Raw genomic sequence first — 13,651 nt, 5'->3', positions numbered from 1 at the left:
GCTGGCCTTTATGAAGCACCGTACCTATGACGTGTTCAATTTTTTGAAAATGTACAAAAATACACAAAAATGTCTAGAATTTACGAACTAACACAAAAATAACACAAATAAAATATAGCGCTACCCTATCGAAAAAAGTTATTTGATACTTGCAAGATATTTAACAATTTTCTGATGAAAAATCAAAATCTACACCTATTTATTCTGGTAAATGATAAAGCATTTATCTGTTTTCCAAAATTATAACTTTTTGTGTCATTTCCAGACTTTCAAAAAATGTAATGCGGTAGTATAATGGATATGATCATATCTTTGCGTAATTTGATATTTTTGAAATTTTGAAATGTTATTCACAACACCTTTGTCAGATCGTATGCTTAATTTTAGAAAAGTAAATATTAGTAATTTTTAAGATATTGGACAAAATAGCAACTTGATTGCGGATTAGCTATTTTGTTCAGCAGTATATACTCTTTCCCTCATAAAACACATCTACAATCTATAAAATTTCTAACATGATATGGTATGTAGCACATAATGTTTTTCTGTGTCTGATACTATCATCTCATAACTTTAATATCGCCATAAATTTCGTTTATGAGTCTGATCACCCCATTTATTGAAAGTAACGACATTAGGTTGTTAACCTGCAACAAATCTATATATATTACTTTTTGTTGTTGTTGTTGTTTGTTTGGTTACTTTGTGTGCCGTGTGTGGGGGGGGGGGGGGGGGGGGGGGTGCGTGGTTGCGGGTGTGAAAGTAGAGATCAACGATATTTCAGTTATGGAACGACGAACGGTTAACCTAACCAGCGTTTCTTGATTCCGTATTAGTACCAACCTACTATCAACAAATATCTGCCAACCAGAGGTGAAGGACGAATGAGTTCATACATCAATCGTCAAGGAGAAAATACGTCTCGCCAAGGGTTCAAACTCATCACCAAGCGATTCATAGACCTTCCCTCTCCCCACTGAACTAATCGGGCGGCGGATATAAAGCTCTTTGAAAATGTTGAAATAAATACCTCTTGTGCAACTTTCTCGCAGCTTGCACAGCAATCGGTCATGGTTTGTTTGCAGATTGATCTCCTGTCTTTGTAAATTCCAACATGTTCATCATCTGGATTATACTTTAGCAAGAAGGAGCAGTTGAAATACCTCTCTGCTAGGTATATTCCATTGGAAGGGGCATCTTCACAGCTTCAAAAGTTTATTCAAACAATGTTATTATTTGTCAAATTTTATGTTTGCTTTTACGATTTAAACAAATTTCATGAATATATATCATACAGCGGTTAGAAGTTATGCATGAAACGTAATAAGGATGATGGGAAGTTAAGTGTTTAAAATAGTAAACTTATCTTAGCTGGGGTTAATAAACAAGTCTGAATAATATCTAACTGTGGCGGCGCAAAGCTACAATGACAACCTGAAAAAAAAATGTTGTGAAAGGAGCATGCATTTGAGGATTAATCTTATCATAAAAAACATAAAATGACACGCACTTCCAGATATTGTTTACAATTATTCGCACGAAGAATGTTTTTATTTGTTTGTTGTACGGGTATATTAATGTTAAATTGATTGTAAGAAGTTAGTATCCTCAATATGCAGACAGATGTCATTATTTGGAAACTGCTTCTTATTCAGTAAGAACCCAGTTCTTATTTCGTAAGTTTAAATGGGACCACAATCAAGTGATAAAGGCAATTTATTTATCATGAAATACTTCTTTTTTTATCATCTACCATTCAGATATGCACAATAGAACTTTGCTTAAGATTTCGTTTGTACGACTCTAGAAAATTGTTTCCTGTAGAGTACAGTCTTTTTATTATTTGAACTTGATTTCGGCCTCAGATGACCCGGTTTCAAATTGATTTGATCTAAATTTTATATTTTCACAAAAATTCTGACCAGTTTAGATTGCTTGAGAATAATGAATATGGGTCTTTAGTGTATAAACAATAAAACCGTTCCGGAAGGACGGAGGACCGATACAGGATGGTCAAAATAGATCAACCTTTACCACTTTGGCTCAAATGAGCTTGCAAGTCCCTTGAATGTGAAAATGTAGAGCAAATCGACGATTAAAAGAACTGCCACATATTATGTTTCAATTTTACCCAGACTGACAATATTTCCCTTTGATTTCTTATATATAAATGAAGATTATGTTGATATGGGCTGTGTCCATCCGCCTCCCTACCAGTAGTGAACAATTCATGTACAACACAGAGTACCTTAATATTCTGTTACATGTTTGACAACAATCTGTGAGTGGCATTCTACAGTGGTAATTCCGGCTCTCGTATATACCGATGTGTCTATCCTCTGGGTAGAAGTCGCGCAGGTATTTGCAGTCATAATGGGTACCAAGAAGTTCAACTCCCGTGCCGTCTTTATCTCCAGTATTGCACGCCTCTAGAATCAGAGAAACATTAGAATCAACCTAGGTAAACAGTTTGAAAATACGGAGATTATCAACCCGGCTGATACAGAAAAAGAGAAGAAAGTCTGTCCTTTAAATTTCACATAAAAAACACGAACAATACTTTTGAATCTATCATTCCCTTGGTAAAAAAGGAAATATCTAATCTAATGTAGTCAGCATCAAATGTACTTTTTGTTACTCATCACGCGCTATTTCACCACGAGATGCAAACTATATATAACTATCGGTGGACATAATAAAATCTACCTAAAACTGTAGTATCATAAATGTAGTTGTAGATTAGTTGTTAAGCCTGATAAAATTCTGTTAAATATGTTATAGTCTTTCTTGCTTTTAAAGTTTACCAGTTTAAAGCTTAGATGTCAATATTGTAATTCTTAAAGACACAAACAGTAGTAGCAAGGACAGACACAATTTTGCACATTTGCTTTTCAACAGTTCAAATATCCTTACTGGCTTCTCAAGTTTCATTCTTGGCTAGCATGCAAAAGATTAATGCATTTGTTTATACATTTTTCATATCTACTTTAACATCAAAACCCAGATTTGTTCAACTTTAAGAATTCTTTTCTTCTACAACCTTGTAGTTTTTGTAAACATTATCTTTTGTATTACATTTTTGTTAGGCCACACCAAACTGAAAAATTGTGCATCGGATTTTTTTTAAAAAAATGCTGAGGCGGCGAGCGAAAAAATAAATTCATTTTTGAAAAAAAATCAGGAGCGAGTAAAGAGCGAAGAAATACATTTGTCTTGTTTTGGCTAGCGAAATAAAAACCTGAAAATAGAAAGTAAAATTCTTTTACATTAGAAATAATTCACAAGGGATTGGTAAAATGTGGGTACATTTTGGTTTGGGTACATTTTAGCCTGTAGACGAACTTCATAGCGAACTCGTGTAAAAAGGTAATGACATTGGCGTACAGTATAGTGTAATCAAATAATGTATTCGTTTGAAAATTCTGTTATAAAATATGTAATATACAACAATGCATAACTTTAAACAGTAATCATGAAATAGTATGTGACTTGAATATTTACAGCTTTGAAAATGTAGCAGTTTTAGCTAGACTTTTCCGACTTCAGAAGTTTCTGATAAAAGGCAAATATTTTTGCAACCATAAAAACCTTTGACTTGAAACTTAAGATAGCTATTTACTATTAAAGTTTATACCAAAAGAAACAATCCCAATACTCTGATTTGAATTTTGACAGAGGTACCCCACTTTTTTACTCAGAAAACTTTTGATTAAAGATTTATATAACATCTAATACCTCTGTTACTTTAAAAGCTATTGACTATTATATTGTCATGGCATTATGTTACTCCTAATTTATGCTCAATTTATTCCCGGGCCTTAATTCACTAGAAAGCTGTTTTGTAGATTTTATTTGCAATATAAAAAGAGATTGTCGAATTCAATTTAATAAAACTTTTTTTAAATAAATGGGTACGCTCTAGGCCCGACCTGTTACCTTTATATTGTGCTGGCGTAGGTTTTTCAATTCACTAGAAAGCTGTTTTGTAGATTTTATTTGCAATATAAAAAGAGATTGTCGAATTCAATTTAATAAAACTTTTTTTAAATAAATGGGTACGCTCTAGGCCCGACCTGTTACCTTTATATTGTGCTGGCGTAGGTTTTTCAATTGTCGACTGAACAGATGTTGCTGTTGTTGTCGACGATTTCTCACTCTGTGAATAACATTTGTTCAATTTCTTATTGAAAAAACAAGCGTATGAATACTTTTGTATCTATGTATATACAATAAACATTTATGAATTTTAAAGATAAAAAACTTTTCCTTATATATAATACAATGAGTATTGATGTAAGCATAATAAAGGGGTAAGTCTAAGGTTTATGTCTGTTTTTTCTAAATTCAGAAAGTAAATAGATGTTCATAAAACAAAAGGAAGTATTTTAGCGAGCACTAGACAGTATATATACTTAACAAAACAGCTGGACAGTAGATAGATAGATTTATTTCAACATTAAATGTCCAATTACATCGCAAGTATGACATCAATACATACAACAAACAATATATAATGTATGAATTAGATTTCTTATATAGCCATGTTAATCCAGATTATATGTAAAGGATAACACAAAAAAGAGTTTTAATAGACTCTTATTTCCATTGTGGTCCTTGACATGTAGTGTTGTATGGCATAGGAAGAATCAATGAATGAGAATTATTCCGAGTTGCTGTGAAACATTAAAATGACTAGACTAAACTAAAAATGTTTAAAGCACATGTAAAAATCAAACATTTTAATGACTAGACTATCTATCTGAACAGATTACAGCACATGTTGTAAAAGTTAAATAGAATTTAAAAAGTGTTCATTGACCCTGGATTTAAAAGAAGAGGTAGTTCTAGATTCCCTGATACATTAAGGCAAACTGTTCCACACTGTTCTACAGGGTGCACCCCATATAGGCAAAATACTTTGTGTCAAAGCCTTTGACAATAGGAATAGCATAATCTCTTGCTGTCTAACACTATGTAACATTGACTATCAAAGTTAATTGGAACCAACCTTTATCCAGAATTTAGTAGAATTGTGGACAGCACTGACAGGGGTAAAATTATCACTCATATATGAAGGAGCAAGGTTTGAATTAATTTTGAAAACATGTAAAAGAATATAAGGATCTTACATGCCTGCCTCTGTAATACAAATTTAAAAGGTGGCATTATGCCAAATATTCCTACTCAAACTATGTCAAATATATGTCTGGTGACACCATTTCAGATATACTTGCGAAAACTTGTCCTTTGGAGGACATAACCTCGGAGTTTGCTCCCGTAAACCAAAATCTTGCATCCACCTCTGATTACGGAATTAAAGAAATAAAATGAATGACTGATATTTTTACAAGAAACATCTTTCTTTAAGACACAAATGACTCATCCGTTACTGACATTGCATCAATTTATGCAGAATTCAAACGGCGGTCTTGAAACATGTACCCTTACTGTTTCACTCCCCAAAATGAAGATTTTACGAGAAAATCAGACAGATTATGACTTATATAATATGCGCTGTTAACGGACCATAAATACTTACGTTGTTCACTTGCTCGCACGTGACGCAACATGAGCTTCTGTCTGATGAGCAAAGCGCCTGTCTGTTGTTGTATATATTCGAACTGGGATTTAGAAGATCGCTGCATGCGTATGAATACTTTTCCACCATCATAAAGGTGTCTTCACAAACTATGGTTATTGATAAATATTGTAAACGGTTAAAAAATAACATCAGCCGTCTTTTAAAATAATTACAAACACATAACTCTATATCAAAAGTCATTAAGGGAATAGCTGTCTTTACACAATCATTTTATATCTATTTATTATTTCATGTTTTACATGAAAAGTGAAAAATTAATATGAAATATTTATATTGTTATTACAGTAAAAAAAGCCGTATGACTGTACTGCCATAGACAGATGTCAGAAATTTGGTAAAAACCCTTGCAAATACATACAAATAACAGAAAACAGTTTGCTTTACACGTGAGATCAAAACATTTTCATTAAAGACTACGCTACTGTTTGCAAGGACTGGACTCCAATTCTGTCTTGGCTATTAAAATTGAAGTTTGTTCATATAATGGTCAAAACTTTTTGTTTGTACACAATTATTTAATTAAGAGAGTTGGAACTAGATCCCAGGTTGACTCGGTAATAAAATGTCCCAACCATCTTGACAAATACACCACGTAAGGATTCGTATATATAAAGCTTTATGATTAAGGTCGATTACCCGCCGTACCCCATATGACACAAATTTTTCCATATTGAACGGAAAAATTAGTTAAAAAAGACCCTATACTCATGTATTTCCGTAACATATAATCTATTAGTAACTAAGTTTCAAAGCCTTCTGTTACTATTTTCTAATATCCTGAAATGTTCTTGAACAATCTGGAGGTCAGTCCCTTTAATATATTGCATTTAGTATTCATTCGGTTAAAGATATTTCGATCTCACATTGAAACAAATACATATATAATGAGCCTTAGCTGGAATACAAGACACAGTACCTGCTCTTGCAGTGGTTGTTTCTGTTGATCCAGGCTGTCTAGTGCTTTTAGATTCCTGAAAATTGAATAACAATATAATTCGACTGTACACGTTGGAAATTTTTAAGTTAAAGAAGGCCATATCTAAAGGAACAAAAACATTAACACACCAAACAGAATCTGACCTGAACACTCTTTCCGTTCTATAAGTACATTTATGAGACATTAAAGATGAAAAAGCACAAAATCAGTTCTTCATTATTTTCTTATTTGCCGAATAAATCTGAATTACAGAAATTGGTACCAGTTTACAAAATCTTATCCTAAAATTATTCACCTAATCTAGATAAACTGAAAATATGTATTAATACGAAAATCTGTAATTAACGTTTAATAAGTTTGTTTTTAATTTAATTTATTGTTTATTTGCAATTTTTTTTTACAAGAACGCACTTGTTCCGTTGTATTAAGCACTGCGATGTGCAGTACATGTATGTAGTTGATTGTTGTTATAACCGTCAACGCTTTTGTAAACAGTTATTGGAGGGTGTGGCGGGGGCGGTTCTGTCTAAAAAGTATGCTTATCTCTGAGACCCTGGAATAAACAATGCTCAAGTACGTAGTTATTGGGTTTATCCTGTTATGTTATATTTCAGTAAAACAATTATTGCACGTTTATGAAAAAAAATCATTTTATCATTTTCTTTTAAATATTGTACATTAATAAAGAAGTACTATCCCCGCACGATAATTCAAACGACAGCATGTTTATATTATTGTTTGACTGTTATGATTCTCATGCATCATTGAACTCAAAAAGATTGTCAACGATAAAAGTTAAGCTCATGCTGTAATGTTATACTCAGTAGGTAGAGCGTTTATCTACGGATCGCTAGGTCGTGAGTTCGATCCTCGGGCGGGGCGTATGTTCTTCGTGACTATTTGATAAAAGACATTGTGTCTGAAATCATTAGTCCTCCACCTCTGATACATGTGGAGAAGTTGGCTGTTACTTGCGGAGAACAGGTTTGTACTGGTACAGAATCCAGGAACACAGGTTAGGTTAACTGCCCGCCGTTACATGACTGAAATACTGTTGAAAAACGGCGTTAACCCAAAACAAACAAAAATATTTTCTGTATTGAAACGTTATAGTGAAAAAAATCACAATTATCAAACATGTTATTGTTAGAGTTATCGTGCGGGATTTATAAAATGGCTCACACATGCATTACTTTTATCATTATTATGAATCGGCGGTACACTACAGCAAAGAGCTATAATGTATTTAATAGTTCTTTGACTACAGTATTGATAGTTGTTGACTGCTGTATTGATTAATTTTTATAAATTATTTTTGACACGATTCTTGTCACGAGACGCTGCATACTCATCAACTACCTTTAGTCAACTTTTAAAAAATTTAAAAATTTTATTCAGACGAAAGTTATTTGACCGAGAGTGGCAAAATGTTACGCCACCAAACGTGCTCTTGGACTGAGATTGGCAAAATTTTACGTCACTCTACATGCCCTGTGACCGAGTGTGGCACAATGTTACGTCACTAAACGTGCTCTTTGACCGAGAGTGGCAAAACGTTACGTCACTGACCATGTCCTTTGACCGAAAAAAGCAAAATGTTACATCACTGAACGTGCCCTTTGACAAAGAGCAGCACAATGCTGCATCACTCAACGTGCTCTTTGGCTGAGACTGGCAAAATGTTACGTCACTGAACGCACACTTTGACGGAGAGTGGCAAAAGACTACGTCACTGAACGTACACTTTGACGGAGAGTGGCAAAAGACTACGTCACTGAACGTGCCTTTCAGTCGACGCTGGCTAAATGTTACGACACCGAACTTACTGACAGGTACGTTTTGTTAAACTGACAATGGGAATACAAGGATATGACTTCTATATTTTTTCGAACGACACTGTTCGATACTTGTACGTGTAGTATAGGCCAAGAGCTAGTCTTAAAAAAATGTGCGGTTGGTCATTAGTTAGTTTATTCATTACCTATCAATTTAAAATAAATGTCAATCAAAATTCTTAAAATACAATCCCAAATGTTTTTCTCCAAATAATGTGACATTTTTCATGTAAATATGCGACAGGGTGGAAAGATGTTAGTTAAACGACTCTTTTACAATATTAAATATTATAATATGTTGTTTTATTTTATGCTAACTGATGAAATACATGTACTGTGTTTTATCAGTGAGATATAATCCATATCACTCACTGCATATCACTCACTGTTTTGCCGATCTAATGGTACAATGAATTTTTAGATTATTTCCTTAAATAAGGATGAGAATTGTAGCCGTACATTGTTTATTATATTGTATTTTCGATTCAAATTTTACTTAATGTGAATTTCGTTTACGCGCGTCTGTTTCCAGCGCTAAGATTAAAATTTGTTGCAAAATGCATCATTAGCATATAATAAAAGAAAATCTGTTTGTTTTTTTCGTGAGTATTGAATATATCTCACTGAGAAGTGAGAAAATATTCGCATTTTCACTTCTCAGTGAAATAGATTTCTAAATTCTATATTCACGAAAAACAAACCTCTACGTATCTCACTAGAGCTATAACCTACAGGATCGTAAATTAAGTAAGCAGATCGATTGACATTTTATTATCTACTTCATAATTTAACATGGTGGTATAGTTAATGATCTTTCGCCTACACACCGCAAAGGTTGTCGGTCCAAACCACGTCAGAGTAACCACTAAAACTGCCTAAATTGCCGTATATGCTAACGCAAAAGTATGTACATTGTGTTATTGTGATTACCTCTGAAATGATGTGGCAGGTTCGTTCGCAACCGCTAGCAAATCCATTACACAACGTATGTCTAATTTTGTACGTCGACCTTGACTCGTCAAACAGCCAACTGCATCTTCCAGTAGCACCGTCAGCTATCCATAGGCAGTTGTTCTCACATGTGTCTGAATATTGAGAGAAATATTAAACTGTAGGAAAATTTTGTTTTAACTATGGTAATATGTACTTGACGGAGGAGTGGGGGTTATTATGCATTATTTGACAAACGTTTTCTATTCTTGAAACAAGATCTACGACAAACTGCTATCATACAAGTGTATTATCAAACAAGTCATGGCATTATATTACTCTTAATTTAAGCTACATTTATTCCCGGGCGTAATTTCACTAGAAAGTTGTTTTGTATATTTTATAAATAGAGATTGTCGAATTCAATTTAATAAAACTATTTTTAAATAAATGGGTAGGTTCTAGGCCCGACCTGTTACCTTTATATTGTGCTGGCGTAGTTTTTTCAGATGACGACTGGACAGATGTTGTTGTTCTTGTTGTTGTTGATGCTGACGACAGCCCTGCAGTCGTCGACGATTTCTCACTCTGTGAATAAAATTTGTTCAATTTCTTATTGAAAAACAAGCGTATGAATATGAATACTTATGTATCTATGTATATACAATAAATATTTATAAATTTTAAAGATAGAAAACTCTCCCTTATATACAATACAATCAGTAGTGATGTAAGCATAATAAAGGGGTATGTCTAAGGTTTATGTCAGTTTTTTTCCAAATTCAGAAGGTAAATAGATGTTCATAAAACAAAAGGAAGTATTTTAACAAGCACTAGACAGTTTATATTCTTAACAAAACAGCTGGATAGTAGATAGATAGATTCATTTCAACATTAAATGTCCAATTACATCGCAAGTATGACATCAATACATACAACAAACAATAGATAATGTATGAATTAGATTTCTAATATAGTCATGTTAATCCAGATTACATGTCAAGGATAACACAAAAAAAGAATTTTAATAGACTCTTATTTCCATTGTGGTCCTTGAGATGTAGTGTTGTATGACATACGAATAATCAATGAATGAGAATTATTCTGAGTTGCTGTGAAACATGAAAATGACTAGACTTAACTAAAAATGTTTAAAGCACATGTAAAAATCAAATTTAAATGACTATACTATCTATTTGAACAAATAACAGCACATGTTGTAAAAGTTAAATAGAATTTAAAAAACGTTCATTGACCCTGTATTTAAAAGAAGAGGTAGTTCTAGAATCTCTGAGCCGTTCCCCACTGTTCCACAGGGTTCACCCCATATAGGCAAAATACCTTTTGTCAAAGCCTTTGACAATAGCAAAGCATATCTCTTGCTGTCTGATAGTATATAACTTTGACTGTCAAAGTTAATTGGAACCAACCTTTACCCTGAATCTAGTAGAGTAATTATGGATAGCACTGACAAGGGTAAAATTATCACTCATATATGAGGGAGCAAGTTTTGAATTAATTTTTAAAACATGTCAAAGAATAATTTGGTCAACTCTATCTGCAACAGGTAACGATTTGATAGCGTGGTCTCAGAGCGGAACTTGTTTATCTGCTTCTATTTCAATATACACTTAGACTAGTTTCGCTCTGAGCCCTCGATATTTGAAAAATGCTCCTTTAAGTTACCTATATGAGACCTAGAGTGTAAACTAAATACAAATCTTATTAAATTAAATGAGCTTATTTTCAGTAACCTGTGCCTTGTGTTTTAACTTGTACGATGGCATAAGACGAAGTGCGACAGTACAATGGACTGTCAACATAGTACTGTCGTGCTCCGACACTGTACTGTCGCGCTTCGCCATCGTACCGTCGTACTTTCGGGCTTCGCGTTCATGGGAGCAGGCGCTGGCCTTTATGAAGCACCGTACCTATGACGTGTTCAATTTTTTGAAAATGTACAAAAATACACAAAAATGTCTAGAATTTACGAACTAACGAACAAACACAAATAAAATATAGCGCTACCCTATCGAAAAAAGTTATTTGATACTTGCAAGATATTTAACAATTTTCTGATGAAAAATCAAAATCTACACCTATTTATTCTGGTAAATGATAAAGCATTTATCTGTTTTCCAAAATTATAACTTTTTGTGTCATTTCCAGACTTTTAAAAAATGTAATGCGGTAGTATAATGGATATGATCATATCTTTGCGTAATTTGATATTTTTGAAATTTTGAAATGTTATTCACAACACCTTTGTCAGATCGTATGCTTAATTTTAGAAAAGTAAATATTAGTAATTTTTAAGATATTATTGCGGATTAGCTATTTTGTTCAGCAGTATATACTCTTTCCCTCATAAAACACATCTACAATCTATAAAATTTCTAACATGATATGGTATGTAGCACATAATGTTTTTCTGTATCTGATACTATAATCTCATAACTTTAATATCGCCATAAATTTCGTTTATGAGTCTGATCATCCCATTTATTGAAAGTAACGACATTAGGTTGTTAACCTGCAACAAATATATATATATTACTTTTTGTTGTTGTTGTTGTTTGTTTGGTTACTTTGTGTGCCGTGTGTGTGTGGTGGGGGGGGGGGCGTGGTTGCGGGTGTGAAAGTGGAGATCAACAAATATCTGCCAACCAGAGGTGAAGGACGAATGAGTTCATACATCAATCGTCAAGGAGAAAATACGTCTCGCCAAGGGTTCAAACTCATCACCAAGCGATTCATAGACCTTCCCTCTCCCCACTGAACTAATCGGGCGGCGGATATAAAGCTTTTTGAAAATGTTGAAATAAATACCTCTTGTGCAACTTTCTCGCAGCTTGCACAGCAATCGGTCATGGTTTGTTTGCAGATTGATCTCCTGTCTTTGTAAATTCCAACATGTTCATCCCCTGGATGATACTTTAGCAAGAAGGAGCAGTTGAAATACCTCTCTGCTAGGTATATTCCATTGGAAGGGGCATCTTCACAGCTTCAAAAGTTTATTCAGACAATGTTATTATTTGTCAAATTTTATGTTTGCTTTTACGATTTAAACAAATTTCATGAATATATATCATACAGCGGTTAGAAGTTATGCATGAAACGTAATAAGGATGATGGGAAGTTAAGTGTTTAAAATAGTAAACTTATCTTAGCTGGGGTTAATAAACAAGTATGAATGATATCTAACTGTGGCGGCGCAAAGCTACAATGACAACCTGAAAAAAAATGTGAAAGGAGCATGCATTTGAGGATTTATCTTATCATAAAAAACATAAAATGACACGCACTTCCAGATATTGTTTACAACTATTCGCACGAAGAATGTTTTTGTTTGTTTGTTGCTGTTTATTTATAATCTCGCATTATCTCCGTAATAAATCTTGTACGGGTATATTAATGTTAAATTGATTGTAAGAAGTTAGCATTCCTCAATATGCAGACATGTTATTCCAAATTCTTTGACAGATCGTATGCTTAATTTAAGAAAAGTAAATATTAGTTTCTTTTAATATATTGACAAAATAGCAACTTTTGTTACTTATTCCTTATTCAAAAGCGAATAAGTAACAAAGAAATTAACAATAACTAATATCACTCCTACTTAAATGTCTGAATATTTCAATTTCTCTCACAATTTCTGTTCAGAGGGTTAATGATTGGCGTTAAATTATAAATAACATGGAATGCCAGAGAGTTACAGATAGCGACTTTAGATTGGCTTTTAATAGCCCTATCAAATTACTAGCACCCTTCTCCACGGTGAGCTTTTGACATTGAAATGAACATAAGGTCAGTTTATATATGTTTATGGGTTTCATTGCATGAGAAATAACAGATTGCTTCAAGTAAAAGATACAATTGATGTAGTACTAAAATCTTATTTTGAATTGAATGCTTAGGAAATTTAATGCACTTGGAATTTAAGTATAGCAAATGAACCTATGAAAGTTACTTAATCTTTATCACTTTGAAAAGAAACAATTAGCATTTCATATACTGGAGATATCATAAGAGATAGTTTAAAGGCCCAGTAATACTTCGAATGTAATAATTACAAGTAGCATTTATTTAACCAAAAAAGATATCTTTCGGACAAAATTAGCGTTTATTTGCTCAGAAAATAATCACAGTGTTACTTTTTAACTTGAAATTATACAACAGAAATATAGGACAGTATCTTTTCAATGATATTACAAAAAAGTCTTCCGTTTTCAATGTAGAAACAAGTAAAATGTCACAAAAGATATGGTAACATGTTTTAGAGTAAAATAAAACATAGTTTTATCTTTAAACTATTAACAACAAATAATGTTCTGTAAGTTCATTCTA

The 13,651-nt window shown here is 33.0% G+C and overlaps 1 protein-coding gene across 3 annotated transcripts in view; it reads right to left on the bottom strand.

The window, feature by feature from the left end:
* Window positions 1–13,651, bottom strand: part of LOC123561024 (uncharacterized) — a 78,479-nt gene that overhangs the window by 13,986 nt on the left and 50,842 nt on the right. For all 3 annotated transcript variants that reach the window (XM_053552290.1, XM_053552291.1, XM_053552292.1), the window contains 8 exons: window positions 12,134–12,308; window positions 9,784–9,892; window positions 9,305–9,459; window positions 6,519–6,573; window positions 5,540–5,688; window positions 4,081–4,156; window positions 2,249–2,429; window positions 1,031–1,205 (listed from right to left, as the gene is read on the bottom strand). In XM_053552290.1, coding sequence (XP_053408265.1) covers window positions 1,031–1,205; window positions 2,249–2,429; window positions 4,081–4,156; window positions 5,540–5,688; window positions 6,519–6,573; window positions 9,305–9,459; window positions 9,784–9,892; window positions 12,134–12,308 — 1,075 coding nt within the window. The remainder of the gene's footprint in view (window positions 1–1,030; window positions 1,206–2,248; window positions 2,430–4,080; window positions 4,157–5,539; window positions 5,689–6,518; window positions 6,574–9,304; window positions 9,460–9,783; window positions 9,893–12,133; window positions 12,309–13,651) is intronic.

This window comes from Mercenaria mercenaria, chromosome 10 (assembly GCF_021730395.1).
Source record: "Mercenaria mercenaria strain notata chromosome 10, MADL_Memer_1, whole genome shotgun sequence".
NCBI lineage: Eukaryota > Metazoa > Mollusca > Bivalvia > Venerida > Veneridae > Mercenaria > Mercenaria mercenaria.
Note: the sequence above shows the minus strand (reverse complement) of the source record. Positions and strands in the feature narration are given on the sequence as shown.